Genomic DNA, 27,596 nt, shown 5'->3' on the forward strand with positions numbered 1-27,596 from the left:
TTTAGCTGCTACTGCTTTTCATGGGAGAGAGAGAGCTGTCAAGGAATAATCATATGTTTCCTAATAGCATTGTGGGATATTTAAAACAGGTTTGTGTGTGTGTGTGTGTGTGTGTGTGTGTGTCTGTGTGGCTGATTTAATTGGGCTGGAGACAGGTAGACTGCAAGGTTTAAGTTATCGAAGAAGTGAAGTGTAAATCAGGCATTTGAAATGAAGATGAGTAGAGTTAGGATGAGGTCAGCAGGTATGGTGTGAATGAAATTTGCATTTTTAGATAAGTGGAGAAGTGCTTAATTTTCAAAGGGACAGGGGAAATGTTTGCAACTGGCAAAGTAAATAAGGCAAGGTTATTATGTTGATTTTTTCCAGAAGTGCTGGTCATAATGATAACATGAAAGATTTTTATATTCTGGGGAAAGTAACTTCTAAAGACAAGAGGAAACAATGGGATTTACAAATCAAAAGGGATAAAATATATTTAAAGAAGGATGGAAGGCTGTCTGAAGTGTGGCCGTGTGAGATCGGAAAGGATGACTGTGTGAAACAGACTTGGGGAAAAAAGCCTGTAGCCACCCTTCATAAGTTTGCTGTTCCAGTAACCAAAGTTGTGTTAAAAGCCTTTGAAAGTCCATTGTCCAGTGGGTGCTTGTGGTAAACTTGCTGGATGACTTTATAAATTTGTAATCTATTTGGACTGTTGCCTTAAAGGGGATGTGTAGTTGGGAGTTTGATTAAGTGGAAATTTTGGAAGCTGTTATAACTATGTAACTGTAATCTTGTATGTGTTTAAGCTTTTTTTCTTCTTTTGTTAATAAGTGTTTTAATTTAATCTTTAAAATCTCTAAAGGTGGTAGTGGACTCATTACTTCTGACTTCAATACACAAGCCTTCTTGTAATAAATACAAATTGCAAAATCATTGTGACAGCGTGGCCAAGTTTCTTTGTGGATTTGGTCAGCCTGGCAAATACCACCTGCCATATAAGAGAGCGCCACATTTCTACTAACCTTTGAATGAAGAAGTGCTTCCTAAATTCACCCCTAATGGCCTATGGCTCTGATTTTATGGTTATGTCCTTTGTCCTTGACTCCCCCCCCCCACTCTCCACCGATCCTGCCCCACCACAAATAGTTTCTCCTTATCTTCCTTATCCATTACTTCCAAAAGCTTAAAAGCATTGATCAGTTCACTGCTTAACTTTCTATATTCCAGGGAATAATCCCTCCTCATAATGCGGGTAGCATTCTGAGGAATCTGTTTCTGCACTCTTTCTAATATATAAAGTGCAGTGCCCAGAACTGTACACTGTACTCGAGATATGGTCCAACATTGGCTTTGTATAGCTACAGCAAACCTTCCTCCCCTTTAGCAGTGACAACAGTGGATTCATATCCTATTCCATGGTTAGAAGATTGTATTGAGAAAGTGGGGCAAGCAGAGTTTATCATTAAGATTGACTTGCTGTGAGGATATTGGCTAGCACCGTTATCAGAAAGAGCAAAAGAGATATCAGCTTTTGTGATGCCAGATGGACTATATCAGTTTAAAGTTATGCCATTTGTATGAAGAATGCACCAGCAACATTTCAAAGACCGACAAACAAAGTAATTGCAGGCCTGAGCAATTGTGCTGTTTATTTTGCCGACTTGGTAGTTTTCGGTCAAACGTGGGAGGAACATTTATAATATCTGAAAGAACTATTTGATCGATTGTAAGAAGCTAAGTTGCTGGTGAACTTGGCTAAGAGTGAATTTGCAAAAGCACACGTTACATATCTAGGTTATATCGTTGGACATGGACAGGTGGCTCCAAGAGATGTGAAACTAAAAGCCATCATAAATTTCTCAGTACCAACAACAAAATGGGAAGTTTTGAGATTTCTGGGCATGAGTGGATTTTACCGGAAGTTTGTACTAAATTTTAACAGTGTGGTTGCTCCAGTGACTGAGCTACGAAAAATAACAAGAAATTTCAATGGACACAGGAGAGTCAGAATGCATTTGACAGTTTAAAAACTGTGTTGACTACGACACCAGCTTTGGAAGCACCTAATTATACCAAGCAGTTTAAGTTGGCAATTGATGCAAGTGATTTGGGTATTGGTGCTGTGTTGTTACATGGAGATGAAACAGGAATTGAAAAGCCAGTAGAATACATTTCACGGAAGCTGAATGTACATCAGCAAAGATATTCAACTCTCGAAAAAGGGACTCTAGGTCTGGTGTTAGCGTTGCAGAATTTCTGGGTTAATGTTGCAAGCAATTTATCAGAAACAATTGTTTATACAGACCACAATTCTCTAAAATTCCTGGACAAATTTTGAGACCGAAGTGCAAGAGTGTTCACATGGAGTTTATTACTGCAACCGTTTAATTTACAGATTATACATGTGGCTGGATGAGAAAGTTTAATTGCAGATGCGCTGTCAAGAGTTTAAAGTTCAAAGGAAATTGGACATTTGAAACGTGGACACTGGACTGAAATGACTTATGAAGATACAAAGGATTTGTATATATTGTCATGTTAATGCATGCAAAAAGTAGTGTAATAGTTTTGTGTATATAGATAAGTGTAGTAAGCAATGCAAGATGGGTTGAGAAAATGAAACCTTTTAAAATTATGATGGTTCATTTTTCCATAGGGATAGAGGTGTATTATTCTTCTTCAGAGCTAAAGAGAAGTAGATGTGATGGAAGTTTCACTGATTAAGTGGGGTGGAGCAGGTAAAACAGGATAGAATGTCAGCTATAGGTGGGGGGCTAAGGACAGATTGACAAAGATGTCATGGACACAAGGCAAAGGGAGTGTTAATGGAGTGACCAAGACTAAAGAAGGTGCTGATAGTGGCATAAAGGTAAGAAAGCAGAATATGTTAAGGATGGAGGGTCTTACTCCCACAACTACTTTTTCAGTACATCGACGACTGTATCGGTGCCGCATCATGATTTTGTCTGGACCTGGAAAAATTTATCACTTTTTCCTCCAATTTCCACCCCTCTATCACCTTCACATGGCCTATCTCTGACACTTCCCTTCTCTTCCTTAACCTCTCTGTCTCCAATATTCATTACAAGCCCACCAACTCCCACAGCTACCTTGGCTATAGGTCTTCACCTCCGTCGCATCTGTTCTGATGCTGCCGCTTTCCAAAACGGCGCTTCTGACATGTCTTCCTTAACCGAGACCCCCCCACTACTGTGGTTGAAAGGGCCCTCAACTGTGTTCAACCCATCTCCCGCGCTTCAGCCCTTTCCCCTTCTCCTCCCTCCCAGAACCATGATACGGTCTCCATTGCCCTCACTTTTCACCCCACCAGCCTCCGCATTCAAAGGGTCATCCTCCGCCATTTCCGCCAACTCCAAGATGATGCCACCACTAAACACGTCTTCCCTTCATGCCCTCATCAGCATTCCGTAGGGACCATTCCCTCTGTGACACCTGGTCCACTCCTCTGTCACCTCCAACATTTCATTCCCTTCCCACAGCACCTTCCCATGCAATCGCAGAAGGCACAACACCTGCCCCTTTGTCTCCACTCTCTTCACCGTCCAAGGGCCCAAACACAGTATTTTGCCTTTATCTTAGTGTTTAATTCACTGCCACTTCTCTTCCAGGAATGCCTACCTTGAAGAAGTACTGCTCTTCTCTCCGACAGGATTTCTGCTTGTCTCTTTTGCCCTGTTCACCTTCATTTCTTTCCATTTCCCTCCTGGTGTTTAACAAAACTCGCTTTCACAACCATGTTTCCTTCCTCGGTGACTGTCTCCATCTCCAACTTACCTCACATAAATTCCAACTGAAGTTCCATCCCTCATGTTTCAAATCCACGCAGGATTACAGGTACATTTGGGAAATACAACGTTCCTCGGACTGCTGTTCTCGCCACCTCCTGAGGTCCACACTTGGTGCCATGCATTGCCATTTGAACACACTCGACCTCTCCCTCTAGCAGCACTGACTCACCCAATCTCAAAGCTGTCTTTGTCCCCAGTTTAATTTTATTCTTCATCTCATCCAATGCCTTAACAAGAAACTTTTTTCTCTAAAACAAAAACAGAATTACCTGGAAAAACTCAGCAGGTCTGGCAGCATCGGTGGAGAAGAAAAGAGTTGATGTTTCGAGTCCACATGACCCTTCAACAGAACTGTTGCCAGATGCTGCCAGACCTGCTGAATTTTTCCAGGTAATTCTGTTTTTGTTTTGGATTTCAAGCATCCGCAGCAGTTTATTGTTTTTAAACTTTTTTCTCTTCCTTTCAGGTATTAAGGAACGCAAGCTCCAATAACTTATTGATACCAGTGCTCATCCAGGATCCTCCACCCCTTCCCATCTTCTGGCCCCACCCCTTTTTCTAATTCCAGCCCTTGCCGTGTATTCACCATACCCTCTGACCTTCCCCTCTCTGATGCTGAACATTCTGTACTCGGCAAAAGACTCAGTTTCATACCCTTACGCCCTCACCTCAATGAATTCTGGGCTCAGCACAATGCTGAACTCTTCTTCCGGCGCCTTCGTTTCTGTGCTCATTTCTCTGGGCAGGTGTCCTCCCCCCATTCAATGGCTCCTTTCATCTGCCTCCAGTATTCTCCCTCCACCTGGGCCCCTCCCTCTGGCCGCTTACCTGTTCTTGATCTTTTCAGTGAGAACTGTCGGCGTGACATCGGTCGTCTCCATTTCTCTGCTCCTCTCACCCACTGTAGCCTGTCTCCTTCTGAACTTGCTGCACTCCGTTCTCTCAGGTCCAACCCTGACGTTGTTATCAAACCTGTTGGCATGGGTGGTGCTGTTGTTGCCTAGTGTACTGACCTCTACCTTGCAGAGGCTGAGCATCAACTCTCAGACACTTCTTCCTATCTTCCCCTGGCCCATGACCCTACCACCGAATATCAGACAATTGTGTCCAGGACTGTCACTGACTTCACCTCCTCTGGAGATCTTCCCTCCACAGCTTCCAACCTCATAGTCTCTCCACCTCCTTCCCAAAATCCACAAACAGGGCTGACCCAGGAGCCTGTTCCTGCCTACAGAACTCATTTCTTACTATCTTGACTCCATTCTCTCTCTCCTTGTCCAGTCTCTTCCCACCTACATCAGCAATTCCTCTGATGCCCTATGTCATATCGACAATTTCCAGTTTCTTGGCCCTAACTGTCTCCTCTCCATGGGCATCCAATCCCTCTACACCTCCATCCCCCAACAGGATGGTCTGAGGGTTCTCCATTTCTTTCTTGAACAGAGGCCCAAACAATCGCTATCCACCACCACTCTCCTCCATCTGGCTGAATTTGTTCTCTCACTGAACAATTTCTCCTTTAAATTGTTTCACTCCCTCCAAATAAAAGATGTGGCTATCAAAACCCGCATGGGCCCCAGTTATGCCTGTCTCTTTATGGGGTACGTGGAACATTCCTTGTTCCAGTCCTTCTCAGGCCCCCTCCCACAACTCTTTCTTCGGTACATTGATGACTGTATCGGTGCCACTTCAGGCTCCTGTCTGGACTTGGAAAAGTTTTTCAAATTTGCTTCCAATTTCCACCCGTCTATCACCTTCACACGGTTCATCTCTGACACTTTCCTTCCATTCCTTGACCTCTCTGTCTCCATTTCTGCTGATAGACTGTCCACCAATATTCATTACAAGCCCACCGACTCCCACAGCTACCTCGACTGCAGCTCCTCACACCCCGCTTCCTGTAAGGACTCTATCCCATTCTCTCAGGTCCTTCGCCTCCATCACATCTGTTCCAATGATGCCACTTTCCATGTCTTCCTTCTTCATTAACAGAGGTTTCCCACCCACTGTGGTTGACATGGTCCTCGGCTGTTTTCAATCCAGCTCTTGCACCTCTACCCTTGCCCCTTCCCCTCCATCCCAGAACCATGATAGGGTCCCCCTTGTCCTCACTTTTCACCCCACCAGCCTCTGCATTCAAAGGATCATCCTCCACCATTTTTGCCAACTTCAGCATGATGCCACCACCAAACATAACTTCACCTCACACCCCTCCACCCCCCCACCCGCCCCCCCACCCCGACCCCGACTGTCAGCATTCCATAGGGACCATTCCCTCTGTGACACCAGGGTCCATTTCTCCATCTCCCCTGACACCTCATCCCCTTCCCATGGCACCTTCCCATGCAACCACGGAAGGTGCAACACCTGCCCCTTTACCTCCTCCCTCCTCACTGTCCAAGGGCCCAAACACTCCTTTCAGGCGAAGCAACGCCTCACTTGCACTTCCTTCAATTTAGTCTACTGTGTTCACTGTTCCCAATGCGGTCTCCTCTACATTGGAGACACCAAACGCAGACTGGGTGACCGCTTTGCGGAACACCTTCGGTCTGTCCGCAAGCATGACCCAGGCCTTCCTGTCGGTTGCCATTTCAACACTCCACCCTGCTCTCGTTCCCACATATCCATCCTTGGCCTGCTGCAATGTTCCTGTGAAGCCCAATTCAAACTGGAGGAACAGCACCTCATCTTCCGACTAGGCACTTTACAGCCTTCCGGACTTAATATTGAGTTCAACAACTTCATACCATGAACTCTCTCCTCCATCCTTTTTTAATTCCTTTTTTTAAAATTTATTTTTATTTTTTATTCACTTATTTTTATTGTTTACTAATTGTTTTACCCCTTTTTTTAAAAAATCAATTTTTAAACCCCTTTTTCTATCCTTTCCCCCCCACCCCAACCACCACCCCCTCCCTCCACCCCCACCCCCCAAAGGGCCAACCATCACTTGTTCTTTGTTGTTCTTTCACAGGGTGCTAACCCTTGCTCTGCTATCAACACATTCTACTTTCTTACTTTTATGCCACCATCAGCACCTTCTTTAGTCTTCACCACTACCATTAGCATTCCCTTGGTTTTATGTCCATGACATATTTGTCAATCTCTCCTTAGCCACCACCTATTACTGAGCTTCTATCCTGCTTTACCTGCTTTACCTGCACAATTTCTGATTCAAAACTTCTTAATTTGTCAACAATTCATTTTGATTTGAATGCTCATTAGCTCCTTAAACTTCCGTGGATCACACTGGTGCATTTAGATAAAAAAACAGTTGCACTTTCTTTTAATTTTTCAAAACAATGATAGAAAAAAAATTGGGCTTTTCTTGACTTCCTGATTTATTAAGCTATGTATAATTTACATAAATAAACACACAAATTCATTGGAAACTATGTATCTTTTGAAAGCCTCAAAACTTTCATCTCCATTGAGCTATCCATCTTATAGTACCTGTACCATGACACAGCACAGGGGCAATTACAAAAGGAAAACCGTTTAATAAAAGGCATTAATATTTAAAAGGTATTTATAATTAATGAAAACAAAGAGTTACCTCTGTGTGAATCCAGAACTGATACAACAGGTTAAATTGGAGATGTACAGCAAAAACTGAGGGAGGAATGAAGAAAGCCATTGGAAGATTGAAGACCTGAAAGAAAATAAACATTGTAGAAATTCAAATAGAGATTTTTTTTACAGAAGTTAATAATATACACAGGTACTCCTCGAGCAGGTACAAGATCACATCCAAGCTCATTCTTTGTTAAAAACAGGCAAATCCCACCTGCTACATTGCTCATTGATTGAGAATAAGACTGTGGTTGACAAAGATGCCTGTGTGTAAAAGAGTGGGGTCCTGGCAGGGCAGAGCAAACTGCAGTCAGGAGGTAAGGCTGTCAGAGATTAGGAAGCATGGAGTGAGTGACTGAGGGAGACAAGGGAAATGAAACCAATTGGCAGGCACTATGGGGATAAATTAGAACTTATCTCTACTTTTATATCTTTGCTGGGCAAGTTGGGAACTGGCACTGTGGTTTGCTCTTGGGAATTTTTTTTAGGGACTGATGGGGGTTGTGGCAGCATATCCCTCATTCCTATAGACCTGGATTTTCTTTTCCGTGTAAAGGATGAGGTGGTGATCTTCTCTCCCCTTGTCCTGTTTCTGCTCAGTGCATGGGGAAGAAGGGGAGGTTGTTGGGCTTGGCCTTCACCTACAATCTGTTTCTGTGTTCAGGGGTGAGACAGTTGGGGGAGCTTTTATGGCTCTACCCTGGACTGTCCCTTGTTTTCAGCTCAGAAGGATGGGGGTTGAAGAGACAGGCCTGCCCTTTTACCAGGCTCTGTCTTTCTGCTCAACTGGATTGGAATAAGGACACGTGGGTCCAAATTTTCATGAGGAAAGGTCTCTGGCTCAGCCAAAATGGTGCCAGAGCCACGATTCAGGAAGACCCACACCAGAACCCAGCACCCACCACTTTTGGCAACGGTGGGGTGGGGTGGGGGGGGGTGCGGGGGGAGCAGGGGCGGATTGTACTTTGTGCATGCATGGTACACGGTTCAAGTAGATCCAATTTTCATTAGTGGGTGTCTAAAATACGACTCCAGAGGAGGTCTCACCAATGCCCTGTATAGGGAAGCACTACTTCCCTACTTATGTATTCAATTCCTCTCGCAATAAACAAAAACATTCTGTTAGCTTTCCTAATTACTTGCATTAACTGCATTTTAACATTTTGTGATTCAACAATAGGGCACGCAGATCCATCTGCATCTCAGAGCTCTGCAATCTCTCACCATTTATGTAATATGCATCTTTTTTATTCTTCCTGCCAAAATGGACATTTTCACATCTTCCCACATTATACTCCATTTGCCAGATCTCTGCCCACTCACTTAACCTATCTATAATCCTTTGTAGCCTCCTTATGTCCTCTTCACAATTTACTTTCCTACCTATCTTTGTGTCATCAGCAAATTTATCAACCATACCATCCATCCCTTCATTCAAGCCATTTATATAGATTGTAACAAGTTGAGGCCCCAGCACTGATCTGTGTGGCACACCACTTGTTACATCTTGCCAATCAGAAAATGACCTATTTATGCCTACTCTCTGTTTCCTGTTAGCTAGCCAATCTTCAATCCACGCCAATATGTTTTCCCCTGCACCATGAGCTTTTATTTTCTGCTATAATTCTGGATGTGGCACCTTATCAAATGCCTTCTGGAAATCTATGTACAGTACACCCACCAGTTCCCCTTTATCAACAGCACATATTACTTCTTCAAAGAACTCCAACAAATTAGTTAAACAAGATTTGCGTTTCACAAAATCATGTTCATTCTGCCTGATTACCTTGAATTTTTTCTACGTGCCCTGCTAAAACGTCTTTAATAATAGCTGCTAACATTTTCCCTACAACAGATATTAAGCTAACTGGCCTGTAGTTCCCTGCTTTCTGTTGCCTTCCATTTTTGAATAAAGGAACAACATTTTCTATTTTCCAAACTAATGGGACCTTTCCTGAATCTAGGGAGTTCAGAAAATTAAAACCAATGCATCAACTATCTCACTAACCACTTCTTTTAAGACCCTAGGATGAAGTCCATCAGGACCCGGGGACTTGTCAGCCTGCAGCTCCAACAATTTGCTCAATGTCACTTCCCTGGTGAGTGTAATTTTATTGAGATTCTCCCTCACTTACATGTTCTGATTTACAGCAATTTCTGGGATGTTATTTGTAGCCTCTATAGTGAAGACCAATGTAAAATTCATTTGTTCACTTCATTCAAATGTGGACATGAATGTGCATAAAAATGGATAAACTCATTGGAGCTGTCAAGTTGTCAAGGCATTTCAATCACCAGCCCTTTAATTTTAAAAAAAAATTTGCAGTTTAAAAAAAAGGCCAGAATTTTTCCCTCGTCAGGCGGGCTCAGTGGGGACGGACAGGAGTGGTCAGAAAGCCAACCACCGCCTGCAATCGGGGCCAGACCACAATTTCACGCTGGCAGGCCAATTAAGGCCCACTCAGTGTGAAAAGCGTGCTCCAGTGCTCAGCGCTGCTTGTGTGTGTGTGTGTGTGTGTGGGGGGGGTGGGAGGAGGGCGAGAGCGCAAATCCGTGCATGCTAGTGCATGCACAGAGCTGCCTCAGGGAGATGAAGAGCTTTGAAAAGTAAAAATAAAGATTTTTAAAATGACAAAAAATTCTGTGACTCTGTCACATGGGTAGGGACATGTTCTTAATGAAATGTTAAAATTTATATTTTATTTTTATTTGCTGTTGGAAACCTCATCCGGCACGTGGATGAGGTTTCATAAAAAATTCAAAGGCCACCTGGCCAATTCGCCTGCCTGCTAACCCAAAGGTTAGATGGGCAGTGAAAAATTGCATTCAATTAGTACTTTAATGGCCTTAATAGGCCCGTTAATTGTCGGCGGGCACGCCGCCGGCTCCCACGCGTGTCCGCTGACTGAAATATCGCACGAGTGCGCGATGATGTCGGAATGCTTGCCCAACGTCATCGCATGTCATTTTACGCTCGAGTGGGTTGGGCTCGCGCCTGCCCGCTCAGCGGAAAATCCTGCCCTTGGTGTTTGCTATTTCACTCTGTCTATTGACATATGCCTGAAAGTTGTCATTATAGGATTTGTGCCACATGACTGATTTCACAACCTTACATTATCTCAGTGTGGGAGGACTGCCAGTTGACAGTTTGATTGACAGCTCAAAGTGGTTATAAAGCCTTTGATGTGAGGCTATGAATACAAATAGATTTTCCTATAAGGGATTAAGCACTTGTATGAAATGGTTTGCTTTTCTAATGGGTTAAACAGTTGAAGAAATTTATATGTAATGAATGGGTTTTTATGAATGAGCCTGTTTTAAAAGAAAATCAAGTCTACAACAGAGGCTTAGTACTTTTATTTTATTTCATCTCAGCATGACTCCTGAGGTCTGCCCATAATGGATACTGGACAAATTGGCATGGAGGGTGTAAGGGCTAAGCAGGACGGGTGGGAGGCATGGGTTAGCATGAGTTGACACTAAGTTAGCATAGGGGCTATAAAGAGCCACGGGGGTGGGTAGAGGGGCATAGGTTGGCAAAGGTGTTATAAAAGGCCATTGGTGGTAAGTAGAGGGTCGTGGTTGCATGGAGGGTATGAGGGGCTATTGGGGTAGGCGGATGGGCATGAGTTGCCATGGATGAGGCATGGGGAGAGTGTGGAGTGTGAGAAGGTGTGTGAGGTGAGGGCTCAAGGGCTGTTATTTGTTTTCTTGTTCTCTTTTACAGCTGGGAAGATGTGCCGGAGCACTGAGGCCAGCCTTTCAGGCATCCCGCCTCTGCACTGTTTCTGGGAGCAACCGACCCGATTTCCCTTAACGTTCACCAACTCCCACCACCTCCCCGCACCCCGCCCCAGAATGAAAATCAGACCATCTGGGGAGCTTTCACCCAAGGTGGTCTTGCAGAATCGGAACATTCCCCGACTCTGCACTTGCGACTCGGGAGCGAAATTCCAGGTGGTAGACTCAACCAGGGCTCCGGTCCTTCCTAGTAAATGGCTGCAGAGATAGATAAGAATTGGGGATCAGAAGGGAACACCCTGACTTCAGGCTTTGTGATGATGGGAGCATCGTGGTGCCTTTTGCTGTTTCCATTTGTCTGCATTGCAAAAGGAAAGTGTGTGGCTTCCAGGAACAATTTTGCAATCCGTCTCATGCAATGAGGGAATTAAAATGCTAAATCTAGATTCTCACACGTTGGTATATCTAGTGGAAAAAGGCAAACGGGGCATTTTCTGCCTGGACAGAGAGAGAACAATTGTCTCAAGGGTTATGTAGCACCAGCGAATGTATGAGTCTGGAATCTGATATTAATCACTTATCAAGTTACAAATCAACTTTGAAGGGCAGCAGAGTGAGACTGCCTCCTTCAGGAAGTCTTATTCTGCTTGGTTCCAGTTACTGGTTGAGTCCTGATACCAGATTCAGGTTACATGGATACTAAAGAGTACATTTCTGAGAGACCTCATGCTCCAGATTTGCATGCAGTTGCAAGGGCTAAAGAGGATTAGAAATTGCAGGCTGTGCCCTTCCCTGATGTTATGTTGCTGGAATCATGGAGTCAAAATTCTACTGAAGCCATGACCACTTCTCTGGTGTAACTATCAAATGTGCTCCAGATAATGAGGCAGAACACAGAGAAAGGGCTATGAAAGTTTGTTTATGTTTGTGGGGAATGGGTAGAAAAGAGGGAAGATCCTCCATGCCAAGGGCACATATCTGCAGCAATCCCTAGTCTTCCATTGAATGCCCATCCAGTACAACCTTTGAAGGCCTCAACGGCTGACATTGATCTTGCTAAGGTCCCAAGGAAGGCTCGCAATTTCTTTTGTCACAGGCAATCAGTCCCTTTGACAGCCGATTGAGAAGCTGAAGATGTTAGAAAAAACTGAGCTTTATATTCCCTTTTCAGGCCTTTTATCTGTATGTTTGAACAGCACTGTTCCCAAACTCCTAGGGCAGAATTGTACGCTGGATTGATTTTACGAAGTCATTGGAATTTTGAACGGCTCGCCGCATTTTTCAACCCTGCCCCCACCGAAAATGGGGCGTAAAATTTCACCGCTAATGTTACTGTGTCCCAAACATGCAAATAATCCTATCCCTTGAATTTAGGACAGAATCCAGGCCTCCATATTTGGGTACATCTTCTAGTGGAAACAGGCCATTCAAAATTTCAGCCTCTATATATCCACCTCTGTGAGTACCAAGTGTTAGAGAACTCCAATCTATTAAAGATTAGCCAACAGCAATAATTCCTCCCCTCTCCCAAAAAATAACAATGATTAGACTTAGCCCTGTAAAGGATTAGACGCTTAATACCTCCCACTCTTATTGGATTACAATATACAACAGATTTAGAAATAACCATATTCTTGATGCCAAATTTATTTGTTATATTTTATCACGATGCGTAAAATGAGATGGGATCAGAAGTATGAAATTTAAGTCTATCCTCTAATAATTGACACCTGGATTATGCACATGTAATTACAAACCAATTGTTAAATGATCGTTTAAAAATAATTTAAACAATTTAAATAAATGAACGCCTCTAAAAATGATGGACACAAAGAATATCGTCTGAAGAATTTGAGAAAATTGAAATGCTGTACAGATTTTTTTAATATTGTGTTTTTAGTGATTTCTTTTTGTGCTTATGACAGGACTATTTTCTATACTTTGCATCAAATATCAGTACCAAGTCATCTTATTAAACACTGCTAGATGCAAATTCTAGCTCTCTAGCTTGCCACAGAAATATTTCTCAACTCCACCCTCAGAAGAGCATTCTGAATCAGCAGTGAGAATTTTTCCATTTACCATATAATCCATCCGATGGCCCTGTAATCATGATTGCTAATTTCAACCTATGTATATTTTTCTGTACTAATTTTAGCAAAAAAAAAGTGAACTAAATAAAGTGACAAACACTGCTTTATACACCCAACCACTCTTTTGCTAAAAGGGATGAATGGAGAAATTTATGCCTTTTAGGGTCAATTTGTAGCAAATTTTGGAAACTCATTTCATACAAGACTTTTGCAGCCAATGGACATCAGGACTCTTATCCCTTCTGCCTGAGCTGATTTTGTAACAATTGTGAGATGAAAAGATCGTTTCCCAACTCCATCCAGAGGAAAAGTTATATCTTATTTTTCTTACCCTGTATAGATATAAAGCTGGGAAATAAACTTTAATAAATGCTGTAGCAAAACAATAAAGTTAATCGGTATGAAAATAGCAATTACCACAGGGACACATTGTCAACAGTCATCATGAGGTCTCCACAAGGAAATTCCCGATGCACATGATCCTTGCAGCAAGGCTTCCCATGAGGAATGCAATTTTTCAAAATTGGTCTGGAAACGTTTCAAAAAATAAACAGTGCTCTCTGTTGCCTGGGATGGATGAAGAACAAGCCAGTCTGATAGAATTTGAACTCCCTTCTGTGATTCTGGGCATAGTCTGTTCCTGATTTCAATTGCAATATGACAAAATGGCATTGAGTACAGTCAGGATGCTTCCCAAAGAGATGACAGAGCTAAGTGTTCAGTTTGAAAGTCAATCTAACTGTGACAAATTGACAAATGTCTTGCAAAAAGTTGCAGGCCACCCAATAGGGTCATTTAATAGTGAATGGGGTAAGGGCAAATGAACAAGAGATGGAATTTCAATAAGAAATCATTTAAAAACAAGTACTTTTACTTAATAAAGAAGATTTTGTTGGGGGAGTTTTTATTCTGTTTTTGATATAATCTAGAAAGGGAAGGAGCATGATTGGGTGTGTTCATCATGTAGATCGCCTCATCCCTCCCCAAAAAAATTTCCAGGGCAGGATTTTCCCCCTGTCAGGGGTGAAGTTGAATGGTGGGCGCGCACAGGGTTGCCTCCAATCTGCACCCCAATCGGGGGCGCGGCGCCATTTTACGTGGGTGGGCCAATTAAGGCCCGCCCAGCACGATGTCCACACGGAAGCGCTGTGCGCTCACTGTGTGGACGGGGAGGGATTCCCTAAATCGAGAGTGCGCTCTTTTGTGCATGCGCACGAAAGAGCGCACTCATCTCCCTGAGGCTAAGTGCTGCCTCAGGGAGATCGGCTGTTCTGTGACAAAAATTAAAAATGGAAAAATAAAATTCCTGACATGTCCCCTCATGTGACACTGTCACATGAGTTGGGACAAGTCAATAATTTTTACAAAAACTTTAATAAAATTTTTTAAAACCTTCATGAAACCTCACCCTGCCCATGGGTGAGGTTTCATGCTTTTTCTAATTCCGGCCGGGGCTCCTAGCCTGCCCGCCTACCTTAAGGTTGGACGGGCACGTCCACTAATTAGCTAAATGACTCTGTCAATGGCCTCAATTGACCATTGACAGGGCAGCAGGCGCACATCTGATTTTGCTGCGCCCCCGCCTAGCGGAAAACTTAAATGCGGTGCAGTGACATCGGGAGTTCCGCCCAACATCACTGTGCGTCATTTTATGTGTTGGCAAGCGGGCCCCACCCCCGCTCGCCGACAGGAAAATCCTATCCCAAAGTACAATCTCGCTCTATATATTAGAAAGCAATAACAGAAAATAATAGCTTCAGCAACCAAGTGAAATTGAAGCTGTATGTACAACTTACCTAAATATTTCTATCCATAGTGCAGCATGAAATGCAAAATATTGACCTGGATTCTTGGGAGTCAGGTTGACTTGGGAACCCTTTAAAAATAGCGGGCGAGTCCTGATTCCAGGTTTCCCACACCATTCCTGTGCTGTCCGATTTTTGGGAGTATCTTTAAAGGGCGTGAACTTATTCTTGTCAGAAGCCCGCATCCATCATGCCCGACCTGGCCGGCTCCATTGCAGAGATATGTATCTCCTACTCCTCCACAAATTTCTATTATTACAATAGCTGTCTGGGCTCTCAGTCAAGTCTTATTTTGTACACTTTGTTGAAAGGCCAGACAGCTATTATAATAATAGAGCACCTGCTCCCCAGAGGAAACATTGTTTGATTGACAGCTCAGGCTCTCTGATCTCTGCGGTCAATTTCACAATGTTTATGTTAACAAAAGTGGTTTCAAGGGTTTGCGGTTTGTGATTTTTGGAATTTCAAAGAGACTGGATGAGTGACACTTGTATTAGCTTGTACTTCAGACTTTTTTTCAAACATAGGAGAAAGCTCTGAATAAATGACTTCTTTTCAATGTTTTTTTATACAACCCACTTTAAACTTTAGGGTTCATTGGTTCTAGAAACTGCACAGTGGGTCAATAGGCATGGAAGTGCCATATCTTGCAATAGAGGGCATGAGGGGCCCAAGGATGTGGGTAGAAGGGTAGAGCTTGGCATGGGGGGCATAAGGGGCTACGGGCAGGTGGGTGGGGGCATAAGGTGACATGGATGTGGCATGGGGAGTGTTTGAGGGGATGGAGGGGGTATGAGGGCTGAGGGTGGAGGGCCTTTGTGCTTTTATTTTAGCTGGGACAAAATCTCACGGGACCAAGGCTGGGCTTTTAAACAGCCTGCCCCTGCATCTCTCATCCCATGTGGCTGCCTCTGCACTTCCTCCAGGGTCAGCTGGCCCCTCTCCAGCCTGCATCTGGTCCTCAGCAATGAAGACCTCACCTTGGCAGTCACATTCCCTACAAGGTGGGTGAGCCGAGCCAGGAATTTTCCCAATCCTCCTACCCACCTCGAGGATGAAAGTCCAGAAAATACAGTGGACTTTACAGCAATGCAAAATACAATTCTATAAGTAGGTCCACTGAATGTAATTAGTGTTATGCCCAGTAAAGGCATATCAGATTCATAACTTTAGGTTTGGACTGTGTATCTGTATAGAAGTTTCTGGAACTGTCTTCTATTTAAAATGGACACTGATGAACTGTTAAGATGACTGCCAAGCATCAGGTGACCTTTGCAACTTCAACAGTGACTATCTGAAGTTTCCAAGAAGTTCCTAATTGCATCACCCTGGGTTGGGGCCTCCCCCTGGAATGGATATATCAAGACAAATACTATCTGTGAAACTCACACTTGCATTTGTTGGGAATTTACCCAAAACAAAAAAAGTGAACCAAGTGCCCAATACTGCTTTATGCACTCATCTCCTCTTTTTAATAAAATGGACGAATGAGAAACTTAGGCCTTTTAGGGTCAATTTGTAGCAAATTTTGGAAACTCATTTCATACAAAACCTTTGCAGCCAATGGACATGTGACTTTCACCCCCATCTGTCTGAACTGATTTTGCAACAATTGCGAGATGAAAAGACCTTTTCCCGACTCCATCCAGAGAAAAAGTTACAGTCCTATTTTTCCTTTGTTACAAAATCAGCTTAGGCAGATGGGGGAATGAAAGTCACATGTCCATTGGCTGCAAAGGTCTTGTATGAAATAAGTTTCCAAAATTTGATACAAATTGACACTAAAAGGCATAAGTTTCTCAGTTCATCCATTTTAGCAAAAAAGGTATGTGTGTATAAAGCAGTGTTTGCCACTTTGAAAAATTGCACCCCTCATGCAAAGCCTTGCCTGCAAGGAGTATTGGGATTTTCCTTGTGGAGACTACATGATCACTGTTGACAATGTGTCCCTGTGGTAATAATGGTCCAGACTCCATGTCTCCGAGTGGGAACCCGAGCTTGAGAGAAGAAACCTATTCATCTTGAGTAAGTGTGAAGAACTCATTCATTATCTCCATTATATAGCAATGGCTTCTAGCTAAGCTGTTCTGGGTGGACAATACCAGTATTGGTCATGTGACTGAAACTGCATAGGAAAAACAAGTTTTTGCTGAAGACTCAGAAAGACCTGGGAAATCAGCAGAAAACATCAAAAGAGACAGCAGTTGCAGCAAAAGGCTATGTCTTCTTTGTCTTTAAGAACCTGTAAGCTTTAAAAGAGCCTCCCAGTCTGATTCCAAGAATTCAACTTCATCTATAAAGAAATTTGACCTCCTGATATGAAAGCCACAAGTGCCTAGTTTTGTGAATGTTTACTGAACATTCATCTCTTCAAGAGAATCCTGCAACAATCTGGATATCTGACTACAGCTATTTGAACCCATCTGAGCTATAATTCAATAATGGAAAAATTCACTTTTCTTTATTGGGCCTGCAGCAACTTCTTCTACTGAATCCAACATGTGACCTACAAACTATTCTTTTGGTTTACAACTTGTAAAAATGTACTATTTTCTTCATCTGTACCTATCTTGTGTATGTGGGAGTGATTGATGTAGTGTTTAAACTTTCGGGTTGAACATATGAATAAAAAACCCTCTTTATTTAAACCCACAAAACTTTGCTGCTGTCATCCAAATTGACTACATACTCAAGGGGGTGAAGGTATGTAGACACACCTCCCTTTCCAAAATCGCACTGATTACAGACCGTAAGGGAATAGAATTGGGGGATTCAGTTTATCTCTCCTCCTCTGTCAGTAACATTAATTATGCTGTAATCATACAAATGAATATACATCAAGAGGGTTCACAAGACAAATGCTCTTGAAGATAGCATCCTGGAAAATCTAGAGTGGCTGTATCATACAATTAACGCTTAATGCTTTTTAACTGACTGAACAGACCACCTATTTCACAGTTAATAGTGACAGTGGAATTTTCTTCCAAATACATCCAGTACGATATTTCACAAATGACTTACCCAGGAGAAGTATTTCTGTAATGCAGACTGCCGGAGGGCTGTAGACAGATTGTAGTCTTCAGAGCTGTGATGAACTTGGTGTGCTGCCCACAAGATATTCACTTCTGCGATAAAAGCAAAAAAAAAGAAATTTCACAAAAATTGCACAATGCAGAGAAACACATTAGTCACAAAATTCAGCTCCTTCACACTGGCTTTTCAGTGCTATAAGTGCCATTTTGCATTCAAAATGCTGTCATGGTGCACGGGTTCACCTCTGATGCTAGGTGCACTGGATGCTATTTCGGTGAGAGTGACAGCGAACACACTGTGAACGTTCACCGGAAGCATGCATTATAGACAGGTTGTGTACCTTATTTGATGCCAGCGCTGCCGTTTTGGAGCTCAATAGTTCAACTAATGCCGACTCCTAACCTCGTACTGCTGACCCTTCATTCAGCAGCAGAAAGGACCCCCTGCCAACACTTCATGAAAGGTATCATCAACTATTTTGCACAGTGTTCAGGATTATTTGCAACTCCTCAGGTTTTGAAATCTGTGCCCACATGTAGCAAGGCCTGGACAACATTCAGCATTGGGCTGATAAGTCGCAAGTAACATTTGTACCACACAAGTGCCAGGCAATGACCATCTCCAACAAGGGGGAAACTAACCACCATCTCCATCACTAACTACCTTCAATATTATGGATGTTACCATTGACCAGAAACTTAATTGAACCAGCCACATGTGCTTTAGCCATTCTATGATTCTACGGCTAACATTTTAATATTGTGGCTACAAGAGCAGATCAGAAGCTAAGAATTCTACAACAAATAACATACCTCCAAATTCCCCAAAGCCTGTCCGCCATCCACACAGCACAAGTCAGGAGTGTGATGCCATTTTGGTGAGAGTGACAGTGAACTTGCATTGTGGACAGATCGTGTACCTTATTTGATGCCAGCACTGCCATTTTGGAGCTCAATGGTTCAGCTTGCCTAGATGAGGGCTGCTCCAACAACACTCAAGAAACTCAGAACAAAGCAGTCTATTTGATCAGTGCCCTATCGACCACCCTAAACACTCCCTCCACCCACCGCTTGTTCACATTAGCAGCAGTGTGGACCATCTACAAGATGCACTGCAGCAATTTGCTGAGGCTCTTTCGACTGCACTACAAAACCTGGGATCTTCATCACCTAGAAGGACAAGGGCAAAAGAAGCATAGTGACGCCTGCAAGTCCTCCTCCAAGTCACACACCATCCTGACTTGGAACTATATTAAAGTTCTTTCACTGATTCTGGGTCTAAATCCTGCAACTCGCTTCCTAATAGCACTTTGGGTGTACCTTCACCACATGGATTGCAGGAGTTCAAGGAGGTAGTTCATCATCACCTTCTCAAGGGTATTTAGGGATGGTCAATAAATGCTGGACTTGCCAGCAAGTCTCACATTCTATGTATGAATAAAAAAAGCTTTCCTGTTAGTTGATGATTAATTTCTCATTGCTGAAGCTGCAGTTGTAGGAGTGGTTAGTTTTTTGAAGATGCTGAAGTCCACAGGGAGGGGTCCAGCATGAAGCAGAGGTTGATGGTAGAGGGAAGTTTCTGTGACTGGAAGTCTGTTTCCAGTGGGGCTCCGTAGGTCTCGGTGCTGGGGCCTTTGCTGTTTGTGGTGTTCATAAATGATTTGGACTTATATGTAGGGGATATGATCAAAAAGTTCGCGGATGACACGAAAATTGGTAGGGTGGTAAATAGTGAGGAGGATAGCCCTAATGTGCAGGAGGATCCCAATGGACTGGTCAGGTGGGCAGAGCAGTGGCAAGTGGTGTTCAACCTGGTAAAGTGTAAGGTAATGCACTTGGGGAGGGCTAACAAGGCAAGGGTTTACACTATGAATGGTAGGGCCCTGGAAAGTACTGAAGATCAGAGGGACCTTGGTGTGCATATCCACAGATCCCTGAAGGTAGCAGGGCAGGTAGATAAGGTGGTTAAGAAGGCATATGGGATACTTGCCTTTATTAGCCGAGGCATAGGGTACAAGAGCAGGGATGTTATGCTGGAACCGTATAAAACGCTGGTTAGGCCACAACTGGAGTACTGCGTGCAGTTCTGGTCACCACATTATAGGGAGGATGTGATTGCACTGGAAAGGGTGCAGAGGAAATTTACCAGGATGCTTCCTGGGCTGGAGGGTCTGAGCTATGAGGAAAGCTTGGATAGGCTCGGGCTATTTGCCTTGGAGCAGCGAAGGTTGAGAGGGGACCTGATAGAGGTGTATAAGATTATGAGGGCCATAAATAGGGTGGATAGGAAGGCACTTTTCCCATTAGTAGAGGGGTCAATAACCAGGGGGCATAGATTTAAGGTTAAGAGCTAGAAGGCTAAGAGGAGAGTTGAGGAGAAATCTTTTCACCCAAAGGGTGTTGGGTATCTGGAACTCACTGCCTAAAAGGGTGGTTGAGTCAGAAACTCTCATAGCATTTAAGAAGACTTTAGATATTCACTTGCATTGCAATAGCCTCTAGGGCTATGGGCCAAGCGCTGGAAAATGGGATTAGTGTAGTCAGACCTTTGTTGACCAGCATGGACACGATGGGCTGAATGGCCTCCTTCTGTGCTGTAACTGTCTATGATTCTATGGGGAGAATTTTCTCCCCGTCGGGGGGGCTGAGCGGGAGCGGGTACAGGCAGGCGCGCAGCCAATTGCCACCCATGATTGGCTGCACGCCGCCATTTTACGTGGGCCAATTAAGGCCCACCCAGCGTGAACCACACCTGGAAGCGGCACTCCCTGTGCGGGCAGTGGGAGTAAGCTGAGTCGGGGCCTGCGCTCTTTCGTGCATGCGCGCAAAAGAACACAGAAATCTAATTTAATTTTTCAAAATTTAAATAAAGGAGGAAAAAAATTCAGACATGTCCTCTCATGTGACAGTGTCACATGAGCTGGGACATGTCAATGAATTTTAATTTTAAAAATTATTTGATTTATAAGTCCTTCACAAAACCTCACCCCGCCCATTTCATGAAAAATGCGAAGGCCACCTAGGCTCTTCGCTTGCCCGCCAACCTTAAGGTTGGACGGACAGCTGCGTTAAATCTCTTAATTAGTTTTTAAATGGCCTTAACAGGCCTTTAACAGTTTGGCAGGTGCACAGCCGACTCCGGTGCGCGCGCGCCGAACTGAAAATCGGAATGATGCGCGGTGACGTCAGGCCCGCCCCCGTACGCCGACCCGAAGATTCTGGCCCATGAGCTGAAAGACTTTAGTTTCCACTTGACAGGTTCTGCCCCCGCCACTTGCTCTTACACATGGGCATAATGTTCGGCAGTCCCCTTGGGAAATATGAGAATAAACAGAGGTCAAGCAGAAGTGGATAAGCTGCTGTAAGTGGGAGGAGGAGGTGAAGGGCTCTCAGCAAGAAGCCACATCCACCCAAGTTGTTCAGGAAGAAATTCTCATGCCTAAACCTCAGCAAGAAGCACTAAAGACATCCTCACTGAAATCTACCATTTGCTGAGGCCACAACTACAACCTCAGAGCAGGGTAAGGATGTCATTGTTAGTGGTTGTGAAGGTGACTGTGACCATGAACTTTTTTACATCTGGTTTTTACATCTGGTGGCTGAAACTCAGCATGCACAGGTTAGCAAAGCCATAAAAATGCAACTAAAGCACTGGAATTCATTTTCGGGAAATAGAGCTCAAAAGCAGAGAAGTTATATTAACTCATACACAACCTTGTTCAGGTCGCATTTGGAGTGCTTTGCTGTGTTTTAGTCTGCTTATTATAAAAAATGAGGTAGGAGGCTTTAGAGAAGTTGTAAAACAATTTACAAGGATGGTCAGGAAAGGCTGAACAGACTGGGGCTCTTTAGAAAGGGAAGACTGCAAAGTGACTTACCTGATAGAGGTTTTTAAGATTATAAAAGGATTCAATAAAGTAGGCAAAGAATAGTTACTTCCAGTTGTGGAAGTGCCCAAAACTAGGGACCACAAAGTAAAACAGTCAGCACTAATAAACCAATAAGTTTTACACAGAGTGGTGAGAATGTGTAATTCATTACCTTAAGAATAGTTGAGACAAGTATTTACATGGTATTTACACAAAAATAAGCCATTCAGTCCAAATGGTCTACGCCAGTGCTTATGCTCCACATGAGCCTCCACCCACCCTCACCTAACCCCATCAACAAATCCTGATATTTCTTTCTCCCATATATGTTTATAAAGCTTCCCTTAAATGCACTTATTCTACTTATCTCAACTAGCACTGATGCATCTAAAGGTGAGCTGGACAAGTACTTTCCCTTAGGAGAAGCTGAGAATTATGTTTTTTGTGCAGGGGAGGCTAAATGCAATGCTTTGGCAGGGAAGAATAACTGTGGAGTAGAAAATACTAGGAGGATTAGAGAACAAAAATGTCTTGGTGAACTATGAATAAAATTAAGCTTCCTGTCCCGGTAGTTGAGGGTGTTGGGGTGGGTGGGTGGGTCGGGGGGTGGCGGGTGCAGGCTAAGGCCAATGATTTGCATGGAGAAGAATTTGCCAATATTACTGGGGAGTGGAAAAGGAGAGTGGAAGCAGTGTCATCACAAGTTAGAGGAAAAAGGGAGATCCCAGCATGAAACCGAAGTTGAAGAGGGAGAAAATACCAGCACAAATGAGTGGACAGAAGCAAGTGGGAAAAAAAAATGTTTTACCCGCTGGCCGCAATGGCGGCTTTTCACACCATATTGGCCCAATCCCGCCTCATTAACCATTGATCATGCATTCTCGGGGAACACGTCGTTTCAATGGCAGGTGGACTCTCATTCACCCGCCAGGCCATCGCTTCACCACTTCCCCACACCGGGCGCCATGTTTAAACTGTAGCTACGCACACACATCTCAGTGCTTCCAGCCCAGGACATGGAAGACATGGCCCGAAAGGTAAGATGACTGCAGACCACTGATTCAGTGATGCATCCCTGGGATGCCTTCTGGGCAACTTTGGAGGCCTGCCGTGATGTCCTCTAACCCCCCCCGCTCTGGCCGCAGGAGGCCCGTCAGTGTCACCACTCCGGCTTAGGAGGCGGTGGCTGAGGTGGTCAGTGCCAGCGCTGCACAGAAGAGGTTGGCCATTCAGTGCAGAAAATGGATGAATGATCTCATCTGTGCCGCCAGGGTAAGGCAACCAACTCATCACTCTAAACTCACAGACTCACAAGTCCACCACGCATTCACTGGCATCTTACTCACTGCCAGCTCAAGGGACATCACCACTCACTCTCTCACACACACCCTCACATCTCCACCTGGCCTCATCTCCTCTGGATACAGCATCCTCAGCCCTCACCATCTTGAGGCCACTTGCACAAATCAACATGTGTCCCCACACACATCCTGGGATACCCCTGTTCCTCAGTACAGCCCTCACCCTGCAGCCTCTTCCCTTGCCTGAGGCTAATTCTCCCCTTTCCTAAGCAAGCCATAGCTCAGCAGCTATTGGAAAGCCACCCTCTCCTTATGGCTGGTCTCATAAGTAGAGACCTGTCCATGAGCCTCCCTAAAAGTGATGTGGTGCTGCCTGTGAAGCCTGGTGCTGATGATCGTGAGTGCTGCCCAAAGCAAGGTAAGCAAACAAACCTCGAAGTCCTGAGTGAAGTGCAGCTCACCAAGTGCACGTAGTTTATGTTCAGTTGTGAAACACATCAGCGTGCAATCACGCCTACGTGCTCGGATGATCCAGTTTGGGGGGTGATTCCAGTGAGCTGGGTTTATAATCACATGCAGATGTGTTACAATGAAGTTCCTGACATCCGACGGCAGGAAACACAACCCACCATTGATTTTTAGCCCCTTTGCCATGTTGTCCACTCACGCCGTCAAACACGGCCACTGCCAACAGGCACGGAAAATTCCGCCCACAAAGTCCTTCAAACTCTGTATTCCTCACAGGGAATTTCAGGTCTTCTGCTCTTAGGAGCCAGTCTGATCGCCAGCCAACAGCAGTGCACAAACAACCCAAGTTCCATGTTCACAGTCTTCACCACAAATGGCAGATCTCTGCTCAACTTGGTCTCTGCCTTCTTTCACAGAATCATAGAATCACAGTGCAGAAGAGGCCCTTCGGCCCATCGAGTTTGAACCGACATGTAAGAAACACCTGACTACCTACCTAATCCCATTTACCAGCACTTGGCCCATAGCCTTGAACGTTATGATGTGCCAAGTGCTCATCCAGGTACTTTTTAAAGGATGTGAGGCAACCCGCCTCCACCACCCTCCCAGGCAGCGCAATCCAGACCATCACCACCCTCTGGATAAAAAAGTTTTTCCTCACATCCCCCCTAAACCTCCTGCCCCGCACCTTGAACTTATGCCCACTTGTGACTGACCCTTCAACTAAGGGGAACACCTGCTCTCTATCCACCCTGTCCATGCCCCTCATAATCTTGTACACCTCCATCAGGTCGCCCCTCAGTCTTCTCTGCTCCAACAAAAACAACCCAAGTCTATCCAACCTCTCTTCATAACTTAAATGTTTCATCCCAGGCAACATCCTGGTGAATCTCCACTGCACCCTCTCCAGTGCAATCACATCCTTCCTATAATGTGGTGACCAGAACTGCACACAGTACTCCAGCTGTGGCCTCACCAAGGTTCTATACAACTCCAACATGACCTCCCTACTATGCCTCGATTGATAAAGGCAAGTGTCCCATTTGCCTTTTTCACCACCCCACTAACATGCCCCTCTGCCTTCAGAGATCTATGGACACACACGCCAAGGTCCCTTTGTTCCTCAGAACTTCCTAGTGTCATGCCGTTCATTGAATACTTACTTGTCAAATTACTCCTTCCAAAGTGTATCACCTCACACTTTTCCGGGTTAAATTCCATTTGCCACTTATCTGCCCATTTGACCATCCCATCTATATCTTCCTGTAGCCCAACTCAGCCTCACAGTTAACCACCCGGCCAATCTTTGTGTCATCCGCAAACTTACTAATCCTACCCTCCCACATAGTCATCTATGTCGTTTATATAAATGACAAATAATAGGGGACCTAGCACAGATCCCTGTGGTACGCCACTGGAAACTGGCTTCCTTCTAATGCATCCTTCTGTCATCACCCTCTGCCTCCTACAATTAAGACAATTTTGAATCCACCTTATCAAATTACCCTGTATCCCATGTGCATTTGCCTTCTTTATAAGTCTCCCATGTGGGACCTTGTCAAAGGCTTTGCTGAAATCTATATAAACTACATCAACTGCACTACCCTCATCTACACACCCGGTCACCTCCTGAAAAAAGTCAATCAAATTTGTTAGGCATGACCTCCCTCTGACAAAGCCATGCTGACTATCACTGATCAAACCTTGCCTCTCCAAGTGGAGATAGATACTCTCCTTCAGAACTTTCTCCAATAGTTTCCCTATCACTGACGTGAGGCTCACTGGCCTGTGGTTCCCTGGCTTATCTCTACAACCCTTCTTAAATAGTGGAACCACATTAGCTGTTCTCCAGTCCTCTGGCACCTCCCCCGTGGCCAGAGAGGAATTAAAAATTTGGGTCAGAGCCCCTGTGATTTCCTCCCTTGTCACTCCCTATATCAATTTGCTTAAGAACCTCGCAGTCTCTCTCCCCGAGTTCGATACTTTCATCCTCATTCTCTTGGGTGAAGGCGGATGTGAAGAAGTATTCATTCAACACCCTAGTGATGTCCTCTGTGTCCACCCATAGATTTCCCCCTTGGTCCCTTATGGGCCCTACCCTTTCCCTGGTTATCCTCTTTCTGTTGATATACTTATAGAATATCTTGGGATTTTCCCTACTTTTACCAGCCAGAGCTTTCTCATATCCCCTCTTTGCTCTCCTAATTGCTTTCTTAAGCTCCACCCTGCACTTTCTGTACTGCACTAATGACTCTGCTGATTTGCTTATCTTGTGCCTGATAAAAGCCTCTCTTTTCCTTCTCATCGTAACCTGAATACCTCTGGTCATCCATGGGTTCTCTGGGCTTGTTACTCCTTCCTATCACCCTAGAGGGAACATGTTGAGCCTGTACCCTCCCCATTCCTTTTTGAACACCCCGCACTGTTCCTCTGTAGATTTCCCCACAAGTAACTGTTCCCAGTCTACCTTGGCCAGATCCTGCCTTATTTTACTAAAATCCACTCTCCCCCAATCCAAAACATATTTTTGCAACTTGTCTATTTCTTTGCCCATAACATGCTTAAATTGTACCAAGTTGTGGTCGCTATCGCTAAAATGCTCCCCCACCATTTCCTCAGCCACCTGTCCGGCTTCATTCCCCAGAATTAGGTCCAGCACTGCACCGTCCCTTGTTGGACCCTCCACATATTGACCTAAAAAGTTCTCCTGTACACATTTTAAGAAACCCACTCCATCAAAGCCCTTAACACTATGTCTATCCCAATTAATGTTGGGAAAGTTGAAATCACCTAATATAATTACCCTATTGTTATTCTTTTTACACACCTCCACAGATTGTGCACATATTTGCTCCTCAATTTCCCGCTGACTATCTGGGGGTCTATAATAAACACCTAACAATGTGGCTGCCCCTTTTTTATTCCTAAACACAAAGCTTCATTCAATGCCCCCTCCAAGATATCATCTCTCCTTACTGCAGTAACTGACTCCTTAACTAATAATGCAACGCCTCCTCCTCTTTTACCCCCTCCCTTGTCTTGCCTGAAGATTCTCTATCCCAGAACGTTGAGCTGCCACTCCTGCCCTTCCCTCAACCACATCTCAGTGATGGCTACTATATCACAATTGCACATGTCAATCCTCACCCTTAACTCATCCGTTTTACCTGTAATACTCCTGGCACTAAAGTAGAGGCCATCCAGCCTTTCCTTACTCCCTTGAAGCTTATTGCAGCTGTACTCCCTCTGACCTGATTGTTTTGCTGTATTATGACGTGTCCCTATTCTGCTAACATTCTGTGTCCCCTCCCCCTGCTGAATTAGTTTAAACTCCTCCCAACAGCACTAGCAATCCCGCCCGCAAGGATGTTAGTCCCGCTCTGGTTCAGATGTAGACCATCCCGCTTGTACAGGTCCCACCTTCCCCAGAAACGGTCCCAGTGATCCAGGAATCTAAAACCCTCCCTCCTGCACCAACTCTTAAGCCACGTATTCATCTGTGCTGTTCTCCTATTTCTGAGCTCGCTAGCATGTGGCACTGGGAGTAATCCAAATATTACAACCTGAGAGGTCTTGCTTTTTAGTCTACTGCCTAACTCCCTGAATTCTTGATGCAAGACCTCATCCCTCTTTCTACCTATGTCATTGGTACCAACATGTACCACAATCTCTGCCTTATCACCCTCTCCCTTCAGGATGCCCTGCAGCTGTTCAGTGACATCCCGGACCCTGACACCAGGGAGACAACACACCATCCTGGAGTCATGCTGACGGCCACAGAAGCACCAATCTGTTCCCCTGACTATAGAATCCCCTATTACTATTGCTCTTCCTCCCTTCCTCCCCTCTTGTGCAGACAGGCTGCTTGTGGTGCCAGAAGATTGGCTCTGTCTGCACTCCCTAGAGGAACCAGCGCCCTC

General features: G+C 44.4%; 1 protein-coding gene across 1 annotated transcript in view; it reads right to left on the reverse strand.

Moving 5' to 3' along the window:
- Positions 1 to 27,596, reverse strand: part of agmo (alkylglycerol monooxygenase) — a 497,656-nt gene that overhangs the window by 200,157 nt on the left and 269,903 nt on the right. Inside the window, exons 4-5 of the mRNA XM_078538835.1 lie at positions 18,028 to 18,131; positions 7,351 to 7,446 (exon numbers count right to left, since the gene is read on the reverse strand). Of these exons, the coding sequence (XP_078394961.1) occupies positions 7,351 to 7,446; positions 18,028 to 18,131 (200 nt within the window). The remainder of the gene's footprint in view (positions 1 to 7,350; positions 7,447 to 18,027; positions 18,132 to 27,596) is intronic.

Source organism: Cetorhinus maximus, chromosome 3 (genome assembly GCF_964194155.1).
Source record: "Cetorhinus maximus chromosome 3, sCetMax3.hap1.1, whole genome shotgun sequence".
Classification (NCBI taxonomy): domain Eukaryota; kingdom Metazoa; phylum Chordata; class Chondrichthyes; order Lamniformes; family Cetorhinidae; genus Cetorhinus; species Cetorhinus maximus.